General features: G+C 43.4%; 1 protein-coding gene across 1 annotated transcript in view; it reads left to right on the plus strand.

Moving 5' to 3' along the window:
- Positions 1-701: 701 nt before the first annotated feature.
- Positions 702-20,751, plus strand: part of NRCAM (neuronal cell adhesion molecule) — a gene marked incomplete at its 5' end in the record, with an annotated part of 72,910 nt that continues 52,860 nt past the window's right edge. Inside the window, 9 exons of the mRNA XM_080818182.1 lie at positions 702-807; positions 2,931-2,948; positions 5,703-5,808; positions 7,919-8,115; positions 9,233-9,355; positions 14,064-14,234; positions 14,742-14,798; positions 16,609-16,720; positions 19,340-19,524. Coding sequence (XP_080674308.1) covers positions 702-807; positions 2,931-2,948; positions 5,703-5,808; positions 7,919-8,115; positions 9,233-9,355; positions 14,064-14,234; positions 14,742-14,798; positions 16,609-16,720; positions 19,340-19,524 — 1,075 coding nt within the window. The remainder of the gene's footprint in view (positions 808-2,930; positions 2,949-5,702; positions 5,809-7,918; positions 8,116-9,232; positions 9,356-14,063; positions 14,235-14,741; positions 14,799-16,608; positions 16,721-19,339; positions 19,525-20,751) is intronic.

Raw genomic sequence — 20,751 nt, forward strand, 5'->3', positions numbered from 1 at the left:
AGGCCAGATCACTGAGGTTTTTCTATTATCTATTTAAAGATATACTGAATTTCATTGGATAGATCCCACTGCTTCGGAGGGTGACTGGTAAGAAAAGCCCAGAACTGGGCACCCCGGCATGTCTGCTCTCCTGGTCCAAGTGAGAGATAGGAAAGGCCTTCGTTGCTGGTGGTTCAGCTGGTAAACCAGTGTTTGGGGTTTGAAGCAAATGTGCAACAGCACCTTGGACTTTCCCAAAGACAGTTTCTAGAACGGAGAAGCCATTAGGCCTTCCCTAAACTCACACTTTCTAACCCATTTATATGCCAAGTTTTTCCTGCTGGGAATGACATGGTAACCTCTGGCATAGACGCCGATAGTTAAAATGGGAAAACCGTAAGGATGGCAGTGTGGACAGATTTTGCTTGACATCCCTACAAATACTTCTGACCTGATTTTAGCTGATTTATGAATAAATGATTATTCCAGTCTTGAGACTTAAATATTTAAAAAGTTAGCTCCGTTTTAGAGTTCATGTATAATAGAGAACTGATTTTCCGGGCAGCGGACTTCCTCTCATTTCCTTCTTTTTAATACGCTATAATTCTTATTCTCTCCTTTTTTCAGTTCCCTGCATGAAAACTATTTAAACGTTGCACGCAGATCTTTTGCGAAAGAAGAAAAGGAAATTCAGTTTGTGGGTCTCCGCAGGAGCTCAGCTAATGCAGCTTGAAATAATGCCGAGGAAGAAGCGCTTACCTGCAGGCAGAGCGCCCCTACTTCTCCTCCTGTGCCAGCTGGTGAGGGCGCTGGACGTCCCTCTTGATCGTAAGTATTAACGTTGTAGAGCCGTTGCGCCCGGGAGTCAAAGCCGCCCCAGCGGTCCCCATCCCTGTGAGCTGCGTGAATGGAGAAGGTGTCTGTGTGATGCGGGAAAGCTAATCACAATTAATTTGGCTTTTACCTACAGCACCTGGTGTTTCCAAAGAGTCTCGCCACAGAAATGGCCATTGAACCGGTCAGACCATTGTCCCCTCCCTGTCATTATCTTTCTTCCTCCTCAGGTGCCTTTTGTGTACCACAGGGTGGGGGGACGGTGGAGAAGGAGCGAACTGTGGGCTCCCCCGATCCTCCCAACGGGTGACTCTGGATAGAAGGGGTCCTGCAAGAAAACTGTATGAATCACTTTGAAACAGTCATGGAAACTTCCCCACTTGTCCCCTCCCCACTACTCCACACTCCCCCACCCCATCCCCCTCACGTGCTCAGAATGCTCTGGAAAGATTGGGGGATGGTTTCTCAGCCAACCTCACGCCCCTCTGTAGCCCCAGACTCCTCATAATTCATCTCTCTTGATTCCAAGGGCAAAATTCACTTGACATATGAGTCTGGATCTAGGACATGTATCTTAGTAAAGCCTAGAGAAAGATCTTTGGTTTAAAAAAACACAATTTAAAACGTAATGAGCAACAGCTACTGTATCAGAGCCCACCCCTTTTCCTAACAGGAATGATAATGCTGCACTCCGCCTGCCCTGGGTGGCCTGGTTGTGAGAAAGAAAGAGAATGCTGGGTTCCGACGGGTCGCTTCTCTTGCAGTGGAAAGCAGAATTTCAGATTTGGACAATGACTGTAATCCAGATTCATCCTTTATTCTTGATCTGCCTGACCCCTTTAGATCCATTAGCTTCCTGAATCGAACATCTGTTTGGCAGGCTTTCCAAGGTGCAAGGAGGATAGCACTTCCCTGGGGCTATTCGATTGTCGGGGATGTCATTTTTTGCCAAAGAAGGTTGCAAGTCCCAGTGGGAAGACATTAAGAAAAGATGTGGTTTACCCCACCCTCGGTTGACTTCCTTTGCTGTGCATCTACAGTCTAAAGGACCATAAAATGCAAGATTTTACTTCCTTTCAAAAAATATTCATTGACCTTAATTTCAATTAGAAAAAAAATGTATGTAACCAACCCGTTGGAGGCGGAATGCCCAAGTAAGCATCTGCCCCAGCAGATTACAGAAGAGAGACGAAAGCACTTGAGAGAAATGGGCTTTTGTTCTCTCTTGTGTTAAATATATTCTCCCTTAATCTGACGGCTCAATCTAACAATCAGGGGGAAACAGTCACCTACGGCTAACTCAATTATCGCTGCTAATGGAGAAGAGGCATAACCATGATGAAAAGAAAGTCACGGACAACCCAGGCGCTCCTGCATTAACCTTTACAAGTAATAATGACAGGCAGCGCTGCACAATCATTTGAATTGCATGCGAATGTAATTTCTTCCCCGCCCCTATTCCTTACACCCTGTCCATCTGAGCTGCTCCTTGGTGCCCCTACCAGCAACCCCTGGGTGAGGAGGAATTCTGAAGCAGAAGTAGGCTAACGGCCGAAAAGTTCAATTACTGACTTGCAGATGAACCACAGAAATGTAAGAACCTAAAACCAGTGTTGCATTTGGCTCTGAGGAAGCCCCGTCACTGTAGTGATGTCCCATTGTTAGGTATCATTACCGGGGGCCTAGTGATGTCTGGGATAATAGGATCAGACACGACACAGTATGTGACAACTCAGATTAATTGTAGATTTCAGCTATTTTTCAAATTGAACATAATTACTTGTCCAGCACATGTATGGAATGGAATTAGCCATTCCTAGTCCTGGAAGAATTTTTTTTTTTTTTTTTTTTTTTTTTTTTTTTTTTTTTTGCCGAAAGCCTTCCTTTTGTGCTTCCGTATGTAGGATGGCTGATGCAGGAGTAGACAAAACCATCATTGGGAGCGTCTTTCTTTTACAACCTCATGACTTCCACATTCACTGTTCTGGTTTTTTAGGTCAGACCAAATAGACAGAGATGCCCCTTTGATCTCCAGGGTTCTAACGTTCTCAGTACTAACATCTGGTTTTCTTTAATCCTGTTTGCCCACTCACCTGCTGATATTGATGGGGAAAAAGCAAAACTTCTTGAAGACTGTAAGTGTCTTTCTATAATCACTCGGCAGTGTGAGCACTTGACCGTGTCTTTGTTTTTGAATTAATACTGTGAATGGAACGCACAGCTTTAGGAATCGTGCCTAACGTCCTTTTGAGCATGTGCATTTCCTCTGGCTAAACGTTGCATTTAAATACCAAGAAGCAAGTTTAATAGATGCCTTGCATGAATTCCGAAGACTCCGGTGTTACTCTTTCTTTTACCGCAATGCCGCTTGACTAACTTCCAGGCTTTATTCGCATCTGATGTAACTCAATGAGAAAATTCACAAAATTTAAAGAAAATGGCTGTCTGGATCTACATGCCATTAAATGCTTGCTGGCCTCGAGGTGTGTCTTTCTCTATCTTTCAGAAGGCGAGCGCAAGCCAACGTTTTACCCACGTCAGCCGCGCTGTGCCTCACCATACTTCTTCGGGACCGTGTAGGCTCCCGTCCCAGCAACGCAACAGCCCCGTGAATCTGAATATTGTTTTGCAGCATGCAAAAGACAATTAAGCGGCCCCCACGTAACTCGTTTCTAAGCAAAAACCTCTGCAGTTGGACAGCTCCTAGATTCTACCTCGAACATAGTTTTCGGGCATTTGAAAAAATCCTGTGAGATTGGATTAACCAGGAAAATCACGTAAAATCAGCTTTCTCCCTATAAGTGTTTGTTAGTTGCCAGGTGACCTAAGCACTGTTCAAAGAGGACCTTACAGACCTTAGACTCCTGACAGTTGGGCGGGGGCGGGGGGGGGGGTGCATCTAACCAGCGCTGCGGCAGACTGTGAACAGAAGTGCTGGGTTTGAAGCCACCAGACTCGCACCTCTGTCACTCGCAGAAAAATACAAGGAATTGGATTGAGGCCCACCTCACAGTCCCTGCCCCCATCTGCCACCTAGGTATCTACTGTTGGGATATGAAATTCCAGGCTTCTTTCCATCATCCCAAACTCTATGCTCCCAGAGCATAAAGGACCACTCAAAGATGAAGCTGGTCCAAATAAAAATGATTATGACAATAATTTGCGCAGAGCTCACACTGAACCATTACGGTTGTGGCATGTACTAAGAACTTTACCCAGATTCTTTTACTTCCTCCTTCCAGTGACCCTAGGAGGTAGATACCAATTTTAAGCCCCATTTTCCCTCTAAGGAAAGTGAGGCTTACAGAAGGTAAGAAACTTGCTGGAAGTCTCACAGTTGGTAAGAAGGAATCAGACAGATTCTAGACCCCCAGCCCAAGGTGCTACCCAGCACGGGGAACTGAGATGGGGTTGACTCTCGCTAAAGGAAAGGGAAAATTTTACTGGTGAGTATCCAGCAGTTATTAGGTTCATAATAAATGATGACAGGAACGAGCTCTGCTTTTGATCTGGGCTTTAGCTGTTATTCGGATGGCCAGAGCCCGCATTTCAGTGTCCATTGTAGGGGACAGCAAGAAGACTGGAGACCAGACAAGAGAAGAGAACCATGTTGGCTGCTTCATAGGACATCAGACATGGAAATGATCAATTTAACCCTGGCAACTGCTAATCACAGTAAAGAAAGACAAGAGCAGAGAGGGCAATTAGTAGTAAGCTTTGGGAAACGCTTGGTTGGCTGGTGAAGGAGGTTTCACAAAGCATAGAGCATGGGTAGAAAGGGAAAAGCCAGAATATGAAAAGCTTAAATGATCTAGATAAGTCCCTGTGGAGGCAAAGGGGAGGGCTGTCCTGTAAGATGTTTAGCAGCATCTCTGGCTTCTGCCCAGCAGATGCCACTACCACCTCTGGCCCCAGGAGCCACAACGAGCGTTGTCTCCAGAAATGGCCTGACGTCCTCCAAGGGGACCCTAGGTGGAGAACCCCTCGTCTGTGTGAACCGTTCTCCCTGGAGTTGTACAAGGCAGTGGCTTCTACTGGGAGAGTTTGGATCTCTGCTTGTGTCTTCTTCCGTTGTGGGCAACAACGGAAGTGGAAATGGATGGTTTCTCCAGTTCCTGTTCTAACATTCTGTGATTCTGGTTTCACAAGAAGGACATGGTGATCTTTGAGTGGCTTGAGCACTGGATGTCCGGAAACCAGCTTCCTTCCGATTAAATTGTTCTGGGTCAGAGCGATTGCCCCATAGGATTTGAAAATAAATGATCAGATAGCACTTTGAAGAGCAAAACAGAAATGTTGTCTTCTGTAACCGAGCACTTCCCAGTTCCACTGATCTTTTAAACAAGACTGTTTTATCTTTGTTGCTCGTAGCCACCTACCTCCTGGCTCTAATAAGACTGCCAAGTCTCTAATTTACCCATATTTTTAACACTAACTTCTCAAATTGATTTGTTCCCAACATATATTAATTTACATTAGCACACTAATGAACTATAAGTCAGTTAGTCTTTCTAAAGAAGTGCCCATTTACCTCATAACTGAAATGTTATTGAAAAGCATCACTGGAACCAAAAAAATCACAAGAATTTCTCATTGTTACATCAGAAGAGAAATGGTCTTCATATTAAACTTGTGTTGGTAATTATCTTCCCGAACTGGTAGTGCTCTGCGAATCCCTATAAACTTACCAAAAGGAAGTTGTGCCTTGACTTCAAAGTTTTAGGAGACTTTTAGTTAAAAATCTAGTAACGTATGTGCTGCCACCGTAGAGATTGCTAAAAACATTTGGAGCATCGTTAGTCTAGGGCAAGTGATTTTGACATGGAAAGAGTGATTTTTATTATGATCTTAAATGACTTCTTTACATTGTTCTTCTTTCTACAATTAAGTGGTACAGCCTCCAACCATTACTCAGCAGTCTCCAAAAGATTACATTATTGACCCTCGAGAGAATATCGTAATCCAGTGTGAGGCCAAAGGGAAACCTCCTCCAAGGTGGGTGTGCGTTCTGCTCTGTTATAGAACCGAACATAAACATCGGTGTTAATATTAAGTCAATTTCAGGTCCTGCCTATGTCTGAAGTATCATGTATCAGTTCTTTCGTTTTGTCTTTCTGATGAATGGGAGTCGGATTGTTCCTCTCGGACACCCAGATAATTGCATTTCTGTACTCACACACTCCCTTCTGCAAAATGGGAGATGTGGAGGAAAGCGTTCTAAGGGCTCTACTGCCCTTATGGCGTGGGCAAACCTATTTTCTCTGGGCCTCAGTTTCTTCTTCTGTAAAATGAAGAAGCTGAATTTGATTGATGGCTTCAAAGATCCGTCCTTACCCGGTAGAGGTCTATAAAATAGTCGTGAGTGGGTTTTCAGACTTGGCAGGGCTCAGTACTCAGAGTCTCCATGTGGATCTTGGCATGAGCCCTGCACAGCGTTTCAGAGGTGGGAGAGGCATGAAAGGTTATCCGGTCCACCCAGCAGATGTTATAGATGGGAAACTGACGCCTGGCAGTGCTCCTCCAGTAGTCAAGTCCCGAAGCTGATCAGCAGATGCTCTGTCACCTGCAGTGATGTATGGGGAGTTTGGAGAGTTGGATGATTATTATTAAAACGTAATGTGGATTTTGGGGGCACCTGGGTGGCTCAGTCGTTAAGCGGCTGCCCTCGGCTCATGTCATGATCCCAGGGTGCTGAGATCGAGCCCCACCTCGGGCTCCCTGTTCAGCAGGAAGCCTGCTTCTCTCCCCCTGCTTGTGTTCCCTCTCTCGCTGTGTCTCTTCCTGTCAAATAAATAAATACAGTCTTTAAAAAAAAAAAAAAAAAAAAGGTATGTTCTGCCATATCGTTAGAAACCTCTAGCACCCAAGCCCGAAGATGTTGTCATTTCATGGAGTCCCCCTTCGGGTTCACACTGACATGCCACTTGCCGCCACTCTCTGTAGGGCAGGATTGCTATTTGGGGCCAGATAGTTTTTTGTTGTGGGAATGGGGATATTTACCAGCATCCCTGGCCTTTACCCCCTTCATCCATAGCTCCCACTTCACACCCCCTCCCACCCTGAGATGATGGGACCACGACTGCCGTAAGGGTAAGCAGTGGGAAGGGAAATCCCAGTGGGCCTGCAAAACAAGTGAGGTCCGGAGCTTTGTGGCTCCGTATGAGCCTGGCCACGGTTGATTTATGACTAGTTATAAAGTATTTAATTACAGGAGAACCACGACTTCTGTACAAGGCAATCTTTTCTATAAATAACACGGAAAAAGAAGAATTGCAGCTGACCATTTGAAATACCTCCTGAAAAATTTACAAAGTCATTCCGTCCTAGAATTGAAATCCCTCAAAATGTGTTTGAGAGAGAATTACCACTTTTAATAGCCAACATTTAAAACCCCTCTGAATTCGTTCTTGCCCCCTCACCCCAGCTTTGCATTTTGGTAACTTGAAGCCACTCTGACCCATTTCAGATGCACACATGTACCTGGGAAGGCCTTTCTGGTCACATTTCAGCCCAGGGCAAAATTTTATTGACAGGTTATCAACTCTGTGAACAGTGCAGTTTACAATAAAAATGCTAATAAAGCTCTAAAGGAACATGCCTCAGAGACCTACTTTCTGTGTTTTCTTTGAAAAATGAAAGCCAATTTGTGTGCCTGATTTCCTTGAGACAGTTTCCAGCTCATTCTAAATGAAGACAAGTGCCTTAAGACGTACTTATTCTAAGTCCCGATTCAATGAAACACTTTCGTGAGTCTGGAGCCTGTTGTTCTTTCACTGAGTATTAAAATGTAATCCTTGGGGTGCCTGGGTGGCTCAGTGGGTTAAGCCTCAGCCTTCAGCTCAGGTCATGATCCCGCGGTCCTGGGATCAAGCCCTGCATGGGGCTCTCTACTCAGCGGGGAGCCTGCTTCCCTCTCTCTCTCTGCCTGCCTCTCTGCCTACTTGTGATCTCTCTCTCTCTGTCAAATAAGTAAATATATAAATAAAATCTTTAAAATGTAATCCTTACTTCTAGAAACCTACAAAATGGCTAGGAATTTGTGAAAGAGGATGTAACGCTGTCTTTCTGGACCGTTAACAAGCTTAATCCTTTATGTGTTGGGCAGCTTCTCCTGGACCCGCAATGGGACGCATTTTGACATAGAAAAGGACCCTCTCGTCACCATGAAGCCAGGCTCAGGAACCCTCACGATCAACATCATGAGTGAAGGGAAGGCGGAGACCTACGAAGGGGTCTATCAGTGCACAGCCCGGAATGAGCGCGGAGCAGCAATTTCTAATAATATCGTTGTCCGTCCTTCCAGTAAGTGGGACTCGTCCGCCAAACAGGACCCGATTTTTAAGGTTGGCTCTAAGACCCAACATCTGTGAGCTCGATAGTATTACAAGAAGGCAATGCCGTTGCTTCCAGTGCTGTCATTTCGCTGTGCCTAAAAATTCTTGCTCCTTTCCACTCTACCCTGAGTGCTGTGCCAACCCCGTGTGTCTTTTATGCAAGTCCAGAATAAAACACTGGTTGTAAGAAAAGCACATCTTCCCAGAATTGATCAAACAATTAATTTCTCATGTATCTCATGTATGAGCGAACTTCCAACAGCCGGACGGAAATAAATTCAGTATGAAATGGATAGTGGGTAATTAACATTTTTGTTTCCCTGGAAATAGAGGGACATCACTACCTGCAGCTCTGTGGCTCTTCTGGCAGAACTCACTACCCCCGTTCTCTCAACTGCTTATATTTAAGAGCTTGTATTTAAAGAACGGTAGCCATTTGCAGTTATGGTCCTTTCAAAAACTCGTTCTTACCTGTGTTCATTCTTGGGAAAAAATTACAAATAACAAAAAAGAAATGGAAAAATGTACTCATGACTTTCCACTAGAGCGAGTAACCACCACTCTTTCCACCTTCTCTAGGCAGATAGGAACGTATGTGTGCCAGCCAAGCTCATTCTGAAGTACTATTTTGTAACCTTTTCTGACTTATCTACATATCACCCATATTCTCATATCAATCTTCTGCATAAGTATATGCTTCTTAATATATAATAGTGTATGACACTCTAAAGTGTGGGTGCACAATTATTTGTTTAAACAAGCTTTTTGACACCTAGTGCTTTCCATTCTTTCATGAAGAACATGCTTGTAGTGAAATTACGTATCTTTTTAACAATGTATTTAATAATACAGATTTTTTTTAGACATGGAATTGCTGAGTCAGCATTTATACTATTAATGGCAGTGAATGAAAATCATCACTTTTTTTATCTTTAACCTTGGATTTTAAAATTATTTTCTTGTTATCTTAGTGTACATGAACTCAGAGTTACTCTTCGCCCCCAAAGTGTATCTTGTCTACCTTTCTGTGCTCTTCTTATTGTCCAATGCAGAAATAACTTAGAAGTTATTACTTTATATCATAGGGTCACCGTTGTGGACCAAAGAAAAACTTGAGCCAATAACACTTCGAAATGGCCAGTCTCTGATCCTTCCTTGCAGGCCCCCGCTTGGATTACCACCACCTATAATATTCTGGATGGATAATTGTAAGTTTTAAAAATATGAACTTTCTGTCTTCAATATACTTACGATTACTTCAAGACTCTTATGATTCTTATGATTATAAGATTCTATGTTACCTTCCATGATTCATAAAATGTTTGAAAGATGTTTTAGAGATTCTCAAAGAAAAGAAATGCTCATTGAAATAAATAATGTGTCATGAAATAAGCAACATGATTTTCTCGAGCGCCTACTGTATACCAGGCACCTAAAGAGACCAGATTTCCTGCTTCCACCGAGCTCATATCCTATGCAGTGAGAATAGATGGGGGGCGGAGACAGAAGCAAAAATCAGCGCATTTATAAAGTAGGTGTCAGTTGGCAACAAGTGCTATGAAGAAAAATGAGCAGGGACACCTGGGTGGCTCAACTGGTGAAGCGTCTGCCTTCGGTTCAGGTCATGATCCCAGCATCCTGGGATCGAGCCCCTCATTGTGCTCCCTACTCAGCAGGGAGCCTGCTTCTCCCTCTGCCCCTCACTCCCCCTCTTGTGTTCTCTCTCCCAAATAAATAAAATACTTTTAAAAGGAAAAAAAAATAAGCAGCATTTTGAACAGAGACTTAGAGGAATGAGAGAGCGAGGCAAGCCCCTAAATGTCCCAGTGGAAAGGAAACAGGCCCCTGAGACAGGAGCATCCTGGTGCCTGGAAAAGCCCCAGCTGGTAGCATGGCCAGACCACCGGGAGCCCAGGGAGAGGGTCACAGATGATGTCGGAAAAGTCCAGGGCTCAGTACAGAGGTCTTTGGCTTTTGCTCTGAATGAAGCGGGGAGACACGGAAGCAGGGACTGTACCTGAACCTAGCCAGCTAGCAATAGCCCTCCTTCAGTTCCTGTGCGGGTTGCAGAGGGGACAAAGGCAGGGTAGGGACACCCGCCAGGGGGGATCCTGCTGAAATCCAGGCAGGAGCTGACGGTGACAGGGACTCGGGTCGTGGCTGTTGTCAGGTGGGAACAAATGGTCAGCTTCTGGATATATTTTGGACATAGAGCCTCCAGGATTTATTGGGATCGGGCTGGGGGTGTGAGAGGGAGCGACCAAAGATAACTCCAGAGTTGAACAGAGAGCCGCTGGTGACACGGAAGCACCATTTCCTGAAACAGCAGAAGCCTGCAGGTGGGGACAGCAGGGAATCAGGCTATTTGGGATGTGTTACATTTTGTCATTCAGGTTTGTTTGTTTGTTTGTTTTTTAATCTCCAACAACAGCTAATACCTCCTGAGCATCTATTAAGTGCCAGTCCCTTTGCTGAGAACTTTACGTGGGGTTATCGTATCAATTTCTTACAACTCTGCGGGGCATGTCCGATTATTCCTTCTACCTGTAATCGACAATGTTCTGTTGGCTGTAGGTGTACATCATAGTGATTTCATACTTTTACACATCACGAAATGCTCCCCACAACAAGTCTAGTTACCATCTCTCACTATACAGAGTTATTACAATATGACTTATCCCCTGTGCTGTACAGTACCTCCTGTGACTTACTCATTTTATTACTGGAAGTTTGTACTTCTTATTCCCATTCACCTATTTCGCCCATCCCCCAACGCCTCCTCAATGCTGATAACCAGCAGTTTGTTTCTTGTATCCATGTCTGTCCTCTTTTGTTTGTTTGCTTGTCTTAGATTTAGAGGTAGTTAAACCTGTGGGTTCCATTTGCATTTCTCTAGCGATGTCCAGCATCTTGTTGTCTGTCCACATTTTAGATGAGGAAACCGAGGCACAGAGAATGAAGTCATCCATTAGGCCATTTCACATCTGCCTACCCCAGCCCTGCCCTTGAGGGGACTGTTTGTTGCTGCCTTTCCTCCCTCCAGAACCTCCTGTGCTAATGCTCCCTTAGAGGTGACATGGGGCTCCGCTTGGGGACCAAGAAATGAGGGTTATGGAGGTGAGAGGCCTGTAAAACAGCCATGAGGAGAAGCCCGGAAGGAGTTGGAAGGCAGAGGTCAGGCTCTGGTCAGCAAAGTAGGCATCGTGGTGCAGAGGTGCTCCTAGAGCGGGGGCTGGGTGAGAGCACTGGGGGCGGGGAGAGGTCAAAGCCTGTGGTGTGGAGACCAGGAGCCCCCCCCCCCCCGAGGGACTTAGGGAGAGACCAGCAAAGCAGATGAGAAGGGCCGTCCCTGAGGGAGGAAGAGAGCAGAGACAGAGCAGTGTCCTTGGGGTAAGGGGAAGCCAAGTGTCCAGAAGACAGAACTTTTGATCAGCTGTTTCCAAAGATCAGATAACTTCTGATCTGACCGAAAACAACTATTCAATTTGGCAACATCAGGATCACTGTTGACCTTGACAAGAGTCTTTTAGGTGGGATGGTGGGGATGAATGGAAAATATTTATAGGGAACACAGTCTATTCTCAGTGACATGATTTCCCCTGAATTCATAGACTGTTCACATTTCCAAAGAGAAAATTTAGCTGGAATATTTCATTTCCATTTGTGACTCTTGTATGGAAAAATATTCAGAGAAAATATCACAAAGAAATGAAAAATAAATATATAAATGAATCAATGAGCAGACATATTTTCCTGTGAATGCATAACAGCTTTCGAACAGATTTTGAAAGAATACATAATGAGTCAGATGTAAATGGGAGGTGTATCCAAATGTCACCACCCAAATGAGGTTGTGTTCGGTCCTTGGTTCTTATTCAGAAACGATGACCTTTTCACTTAATAAATAGACGAATACACGTAAAGTTTCAGAATCATCTGAGTATGTGACTTTGTTTTCCATGTTGCACTTCTGGGCTATGTCAAGAACCTACTTTTAGGCTGTTGGCAAAGCATCTGGACCTTTCAAATGAAATTGCATCTGGAATATGGAAAAAATTTCAGATTTGTATAGCCGTCTTCTTGCAAGGTGACATTATCAAGTTCTTCCTGCCTGTGTATATTTTTTTCCCAAGTGTAAGGCAAAGAACTCATGGGGCGAAGTGTTACTACCCTCTTAAAGTCTCATTTCCTTTAACTTGACTTACCAACACCAATCAATAATAAAATACAACATGGGAATCAGAAGAGAATAAATGAATGCTTATCTTTAACTCTTCGTATTCATTAAATAAATGTACATTATTTTCCTGAGTTTTAGATATAGATATAGATATAGATATGGTGGGTTGTTTGTTTGTTTGTTTTTGAGAGAGAGAGAGAGAGAGAGAGGGTAGGAGCAGAGGCAAGGAGGAGGAGCAAATGGAGAGGGAGAAAGAATCCCAAGCAGGTTCCAAACCCAGCACGGAGCCCAACGTGGGGCTCAAACTCACGACCCTGAGATCAAGAGTCGAGCTGATATCAAGAGCCGGACGCTTAACTGACTGAGCCACCCAGGCACCGCTCCTGAGTTATTCTTAAAACGACACTTTCCTAGGCATTCCTGGCTTATAATCATGAATTTACAACCACCAACCAAACCCCCATCTTGGCCAAGAGCTCAGCTCACGTGGCTAACCTGCATTCTGTGAGGCTCTGCCTCCACATTTCCCTGCCCCAAGAAGCTGCAGCCTTTTGACCCTTATTTTGCATTTCGTGTGATGTTAGATGGAGCGCCTTTTGCAGAAGGAGCGCATCGCATGGCTCAGACTGGAGAATCCTCCAGAAGACAGAATACCTAGCCCCAAGGCTGCTGGAAAGTGCAGGTTTCCTGGTTCTCTCGCTTCAGAGGCACCGAATGCTCAGTTAGGGCTCCGGGAACTGAGTCAGAAGCTTCAAACAATGCCTGTTAGCCCTCCAAGTGCAAATTCCTGCACAGGTCCGCGGCCCCGCCTCCCCAAGTCCTCCGTCCACTTAGAAAGGCTTCCTTCAGCGCCTGAGGCTCAGCAGTCCTTAACTGGACCCGAGGGGAAGTAAGCTGTGAGGCATGAACCTGGGAAGTCAGAGTGCTGACTTTCATTTCATTTCATCACAGAGCCTCTGGCAAGGGCCCTGCGAGGGTTCAAGGCTACGACAGACCATCTCTATCGTCCTGGAACCTAAATTCCCAGTGCAGGGAGACAGGCAATAAAGCACACACGGGACAAGTAAAAATACCTTGTATGTTAGAAGGAAAGAGAAAACTCGTGGAGGGGTGGGGGGCTGGAGGCTCGGCTGGGGGGCCTCTGAGGGGCTCATCTGCAACATTCCAACGTCATCACACGCTGTTGTGAATGCCGCGCCCCCTCCCCCTGCCGTGTGCTTCCGGATTCCTCAGTGAGGTCACGGGCTCAGGCAGGGAGGGAGTCTGGGATGCCGGGTGCCTTGTGCGGGGCCAAGCTCAGGCTTAGATGCTCTCACAGAATCCGGTGTCTGACCAAGCACGTGGAGGCAAGCCAACTTAACATCCTTACAAGCTTTTTAAATGCATTTTCTAAGATACATGTGTACACGTGTTTAACAGTTAATACTAAATATTAGGGAAAGTCTTGCAAACTCATTTGTAAAGCCTTTTTTTTTTTTTTTTTGGTTTACACTTGCTTAATACGACACTTGACTGTATGATTCTAGTCTTCTCTTTGCCCCCACTCCAGAGAAATTGGGCTCTGGCGGGCACAGTTAGAGTTTTCCTGTGTGCTGCCGTTGTTTCTGCAATGACTTGCTTTTACTCGAAGAGCTTTACAGGGGAAAAAAAATTCGAGGGAAGTTTACCGAACTATGAGTAGTTGTTGGGAGAGCTTTGGGATGGCATCATCTGGATATCTCTCTGCCTTTCTCCAGCCTTTCAGAGACTTCCACAAAGTGAGAGGGTTTCTCAGGGTCTGAACGGAGACCTTTACTTCTCCAATGTTCTCCCAGAGGACACCCGCGAGGACTATATCTGTTATGCCAGATTTAATCACACCCAAACCATACAGCAGAAGCAACCTATTTCCGTGAAGGTGATTTCAGGTAAGAGCTTGGCCTCCTGACTCTCTCTTTCAATGATGTTTCCAAGTGTGCCTAAAATATATTAACTAGTAAACACCACTGACGTTGAACTACATGGGTTCATTGATCAGGAAAGTGCCCGTGACTAGCTACTGACGTGTTGGCAGATAAAAGCACACGTAACCCAGATACTGTATTGTACGTTCTTTGCTGATATCACCGTGGCTGTTTCCACGATAACTTTCGGAGTCTCCTTGGTCCCTGGAGCATCTGCGCGTGCGTTCTGCCCCAGCGTGCCTGGACTTAGCAGCCCCGCAGCTTCAGTTGCGTGTCCCTGTATTACTGGCTGGGGTGGCTGAGGGACGTAATCAATCAGTGAGTCATGAACGATGTAAAAGCCTGTGTTTCCTTGGTAGGGATGGCACCTGGTCAGCATGGCTGTATACGTTTACTTTTGTTGCCCGAGACTTTTTTGTAGTACCTGCTCCCCTGCTTTTTGCATTCTTCATCATATTCTGTTTATTTCAGTGGATGAACTGAATGACACCATAGCTGCTAATTTGAATGACTCTGAGTTTTATAGTGGTGAGTTCTGGTGACTGCAACTGGTGCTTCTCTCCCTCATCGTAGAATCGGTTCACTAACTCCACCTCCATAGCTATTAAACCTGGTTTCTTCATGAGAGTCCTAGTTCCGTGTTTAATACCGCTAGAACAAATGTGTGTTTTCTACGAAACTTAGCTACACGCTTACGTCATGTCACTAAAACATGCTGCACGTTGTATGTATAATAATAAAAATTATTATCACTGTTTTCATGTGAAGCACCATTTCCCATGATCTGGGGGAAAAAATCTTTCATATATGTTTAGAATTATATTTTTCATTTTTTTGTCTTGTTCACAAGCTTTTCTCATTAACCAAAAAAGGGGGCATTAACCTGCTAGAATACTAACTCGTCAGTCTTAGCAACCGTTAGCAACTAACATCAAGTGGATTTTGATAGTAAATCATCACATTTCCCATCTGTTCTCACATGACATTATCAGTGTCATATAATTAGCAATAGCATTTCTCATAGTTTTGTTCAAAACCAAGTCACTCTCTTCAGTGGAAATAACCTTTTTAAATATAGAGCATTTAACTTCATTCTTATAAAAAGAGAATTCGATTTCCTTAAGGGAAATGTGACTGTCGGGTCTAGAGTCTATTAGTGAAAATTGTGGTTTCTGGTATGGGGGTCCTCTTAATGATCTCTGAGGCAGAATTTTTGCGGTATTAGTTTTTTACCCTTGAGATATAAAGTAAAAAAACGCATTAAGGAACCATCAATGATCAGAGTAGGAAAACCACAACTTCTGCCTTGTTATTTTATTTTAATATATCCTGAAAATGATGGGTCTCAAAACCATTCCCAAAGTGATTTCAGGGAGGTGAGGTTTCCTCCACAATTTCTAAAGTCTTAAGAAAATTCTCATTTCTCTCAATTAAAACCTTCCCTGGTATCCAGTTTTTTTTCTTCTGAGGAATGAGAACAATTCATATATTACCTTTTCACTCACTTTTGTTGAGCATCAAAGTGATAATGCATTTAAGTGTTGAAAACTACAAAGGGCGATAGAATCTTAAGTTGGTATATTCCTACTTCACAGTTTTCTGAGAGGCCATTAGAAGATAAGACCACATTTAAATGAGGTTTCCATGAAACCGAAGATGGCCTTTGTGGGCCTCCCTGAGATCTCCGACTTGAGGCCTCTTTATTTTTTCATTGAGGAAACCAAGTTCAATTTCTTTACCATTCATTATTCTTAATGTATGGCACACAATTTGCCAGACCTCTGTCAGTAACTTGCTAGTTTTGTTTGTTTTGTTTTCCATAAACCTTGCAGTTTGGGGGTCTTGATACTTAGACATCCACCACAGATTTATGTCCATGATTAATCAATGAAATGGGCTATGATGTTGTCCCTAGTGTAAACCAAACTACCCCCTTCCATAGTCACAGCTTCCAGAAAAATCTAACATCTTCCGCAGTATAGTTAATTTTCTTTTTGACCCAAACACTAATTGTAAGGGATGGATAGTTTGATAATGTGACTTTCCTCTTTATATCTACATTTTAAAAATTTGCCAACACACCAAAAATTCATAAAAACCTAACCCATATTAAGGGAATGTACAAGAGTGAAATAGTCCTTCGTGTTAATGGTTACGTAACCAACATCGTTTCTGTTCCCAGCTGAGTGAGCAATGTTTATAAGGCAGAGAGTGTGGATGTGCAGTTTAATTTCAGTGTTTAGTGGTTTTGAAAAGGGATTAGATTTTTAGGCAGTGAACCGTGTTTTGAGAAATACATGTGCATAACTTTTAATCCATATGATTTTATTGTTTGCAGCAAAATCAAATAGAGAGAGGCCACCAACCTTTTTAACTCCAGAAGGCAATGCCAGTCACAAGGAAGAATTAAGAGGGAATGTCCTTTCGCTGGAATGCATTGCAGAGGGACTGTGAGTTCCCACTTTCTGTCTTTTTTTAAAAAGATTTTATTTAATTATTAATTAATTAATTAATTTGAGATGCAGGGAGCAGCAGAAGAGAGCACGAGCCTGTGGGCAGGGGAGGGGAGGGCAACGAGGGGAGGGGTAGGTGAGGGAGGGGAGAAGGAGAAGCAGACTCCCTGCTGAGCAGGGAGGCCAACTGGGGGCTTGATCCCAATCCCAGGACCCCGGGCCTGAAGGCAGACCCTTAAACAACTGAGCCATCCAGGCACCCCTGCGCTTTCTGTCTTAGTGTGCATTTCTTTTTGTTTGTTTTGTTTGTTTGTTTTTGCAGGTTCCGTAGCATTTCTTACAAAAACCTAGTGGGTCCATAGAAAGGCATTGATGTCACAGCAACAGTCATTGTCTTATACTAATCTCAGCAAGCATTAAGAAAAATTTGATAATTGTTTTCCAAAATAAGCCATATGAATCTCATATTATTGAAATATTCTCTTAATATAATAGCTTTCCTCTTGAAATAAGTATCAGGAATCCCTTTGTGGTTGCTATAGTTACAATTAGGGTGTCTTATTTCACTACTGTTACGTAACAAACAACCTCAAAACTTAGCGGGTTAAAAACAATAGCTATTTGTTGTTAATCATTCGCCCACAGGTCGCAGGGCGGTTGCTGTAATGGGCTAGAGCGGAATGTTTTAGGTGAGCCTGCTCATGCCTCTGCTGGGCAGCTCCACTCTGGGTTCATGGTTCTGGGGGTCTTCTCGGCAGCTCTTGGCCTTGAGTGACTCCTGTCCCTCTAGCCGTCTAGCCCCGGCTTATTCTCCTAACAGCAGAAGTACACACACCGCCTCTTAGGCCTCTTACGGTCTGGCCTCAGAACGAACACCCTGTCCCTTACACTCCTTCCTCTAGGCAGATCACAAGCCTAGCTTCTTTGCAGATGACTCATCCGTGCATAGCTCAGATGCAAGGACAACTGTTATGTTAGGTGCCCGTCAGAAGCAAGTTCCTACATCGTCCCCTCTTAACCCTGGCACCGAGCAAGTACTGTTGATGTGGGCACATTTACTGGAAACATTGCATGGAATCTCAGAAACATTGTTATGATCCCATGTTCTGATCTGCACTGTCCTTGACCTGGTAATGCAACAATTTTGAGTTCCTTCCCAGAATTGACTTCTAGGAATGGCTTTACTGCAGGAGACACGTGGAGGCCTCTGCTGGTCCCATCAGGAAATCACAGCACACGCTACTCTGTTCAAGTGACTGAAACTAGCAAAACTCCCCTTTAAAGATATATTAAGGATGTATCTTTCCCATTAGAATTAAAAGCAAACCCCCAACCCCTTGCAATTTTCATTCATCATGGTGTTAGAAAGTGGTTTAATCTACTAACCTCCAACCTTCGGGGAGCAGGGATACCCATTCTCACAATTTTATGATTCCCCTTCCCACGAAGGGTCTCTTATGTAAAAACTAAAATACGGTTGGTATTTGGAAATTGCATTAAACTTCCAAAAGAATTTTTAAAACCACGGGATGGTGTAAAACTAAGATTGAAGAGTTTATCATTTACAAACCAGTAGCTGTAGGACTCACAGAATCGTAATATTTCTAATTCTTAATAACTACTCAGTGGAGAAGTAAGCAGGTTTCCAGAACAATCCATGGCTTCATTTGACCTCATGCCTCTATCCCCGTGATCCTCTCACCCTCAGATCATGTGAGGTGCAGACTATCTGACTAAAAAGAAACACCAGAATATGGTATCAGATGCCACATTGGTCTCGTATCTTCCATTTTTGAAAATGACTTTACATTTTCTACCTCTTTTTATATTCCCAGCAGGTTTCATTTTAGAAGGTATTTCATCAAAGAAATATGTTCAATTATTTCTGTTCAGCTACACAAACCAGAGGCAATTCTACAATCAACCAATTAACCCCACTTGAATTTCTAAGGACAAATATTGTGATCTTCCTGAGGTTCTTAGGCCAAATATTTTTTTTTGGTCTTTGTCTTCCCAACATACAACTCAGTGCTTGGTCCATAGTTCAGTGCTTAATAAACATTTGTGTCCAGTGAAGTTTTATTTCACTCTCCTGAAAATCTTCTAAAGTCACTAGATCAAAATTCTTCCATTTGTTAGGGAAATGTGTGCAAACGTTCATGGGCACAAATTCGTACATCAGCACTTTCTCTGCATTTTTAACTCTAGCTGATTTTTTAAAAAACTCAGTATCATTAATTTCATAGTAAGCCTTTTGATTGACATATTCGTTTATGTACAATTTTCTAGGCGTGCCTCACTGATCAGAACTTTGAAGACAATAATGAGGTCCCTTCAGCAAAGTCACCTAGGCTAGCCTGCTCATTGCATCAGGGAAGTCCAAGGTCACGGTGTGCCACGCATTAACCCGGCGCTGCTTTTGTGGCGGTGCTGGCTCACAGACTTCAACACAGGGGTCTGAGCATTATTTATAAAAGTGTGATGCTAGTTACAATGTCTTTCTGTTCCTCAGGATCTTTAGACAAAGAAGTTGTTACCAACTTGCATGAAGATTCACCCTCAAAAGCAGAAAGGTGAACTTCTTTTTTTAATAATATCATTTATTTATCTTATCAGGCCTACCCCAATTATTTACTGGATAAAAGAAGATGGAACACTGCCCATCAACCGGACATTTTATAAGAACTTCAAGAAAACTCTGCAGATCATTCAGGTTTCAGAAGCAGACTCTGGAAATTACCAGTGTATAGCCAAAAACCCACTGGGAGCTATCTATCATACCATTTCTGTCACAGTTAAAGGTATACAATGGTTTCAAATGCATGGCTCTTGCCTTTATGAGAAGTCATAAATCTTCAATTAAATACGCCTTCGATTTAAACTTCAATTAATAACAAATGTAAATTTTTATCAACAATCCTGACACCTTGGATCTTTTCTCGTTGCTCTTTAGAACGCATCTAAATCAGGTCAAAAATTCTCTCTTTCAAACCTTCCTCATAGAATTCCAATTAATAATTGTAAGAAGAAGGAGGGAAACCAGAAATCACCATGAGCATCCCACAGTTATAACTCCTGCAGGCAAGAGCCAGTGAGGAAAGATAGATGAAGGTTTAAGGAGAAACAGAGGATCCCCTTAGCCTCAACGTACTTCTCGTACACACATACACAGCCCCCAAAATTAATTATGGAAGCAGGTTTAACATATTTTCACAAAGGCTTCACCTTTCCTCTGGGAAGGAGAGGGAGCTGAATTTCCCTACCCTTGAGTCTGGGCTGGACTTAGTGACTCACTTCTGGGGAATAGACTATGGAAAGCAGGTAAATAGCAACTTTACAGAGAAACCTGGCAGATACCTTGAACCTGTGTTCAAGGTTAGCATAAGCAGTCGTAAGTCATATTGGTATCGTGTATCCCCCAAAATGATCCAGTAAGAGGGATTCATCACCCAAAACCTCAGTGTAATCATGAGAAAACACCAGACAAACCCAAGTTGAAAGACATTCTATGAAATAACGGAAAAGTACTCTTTAAGTGTGTCAAGGTCATAAAAGATGAGGAAAGACCAAGAAACTGTCAGATTGGAGGAGACTCATAAGGAGACAAGACAAGTAAAGACAATGCAGTAGCCAGGAGATGGTCCTGGGACAGAAAGAAGGCATGGGTAGAAGAAGAAGATGTAGTTTAGCTAGTGGTATTGTACCTGTGTTAATTTCTTGTGTTGATAACTGTACCATGGTTATGTAAGGGAACATTGGAGAGAGCTGGCTGAGGGGCTCATGGGAATTCTCCATACTAACTTCGCAACTTCTCAAAAAAGTGAAGTTTCTTAACTTCCTTCCCAGTTTTATAATTATGTGTATTCTATAGGGCTCAGAATTTAAATTCATGTTCCTTAGCCTATGTGTATTGTAACTCACTCTACAACCTTAGCGAAATCTGTTGCCTTTTTAACGTCTGATTAATTTAATGTAAAACGAGATGGTCTTTGTATCAAAAGGCTCTAGAAACAGTCTTTTGAAAGTCT

Source organism: Martes martes, assembly GCF_963455335.1.
Source record: "Martes martes genome assembly, chromosome: 11".
NCBI lineage: Eukaryota > Metazoa > Chordata > Mammalia > Carnivora > Mustelidae > Martes > Martes martes.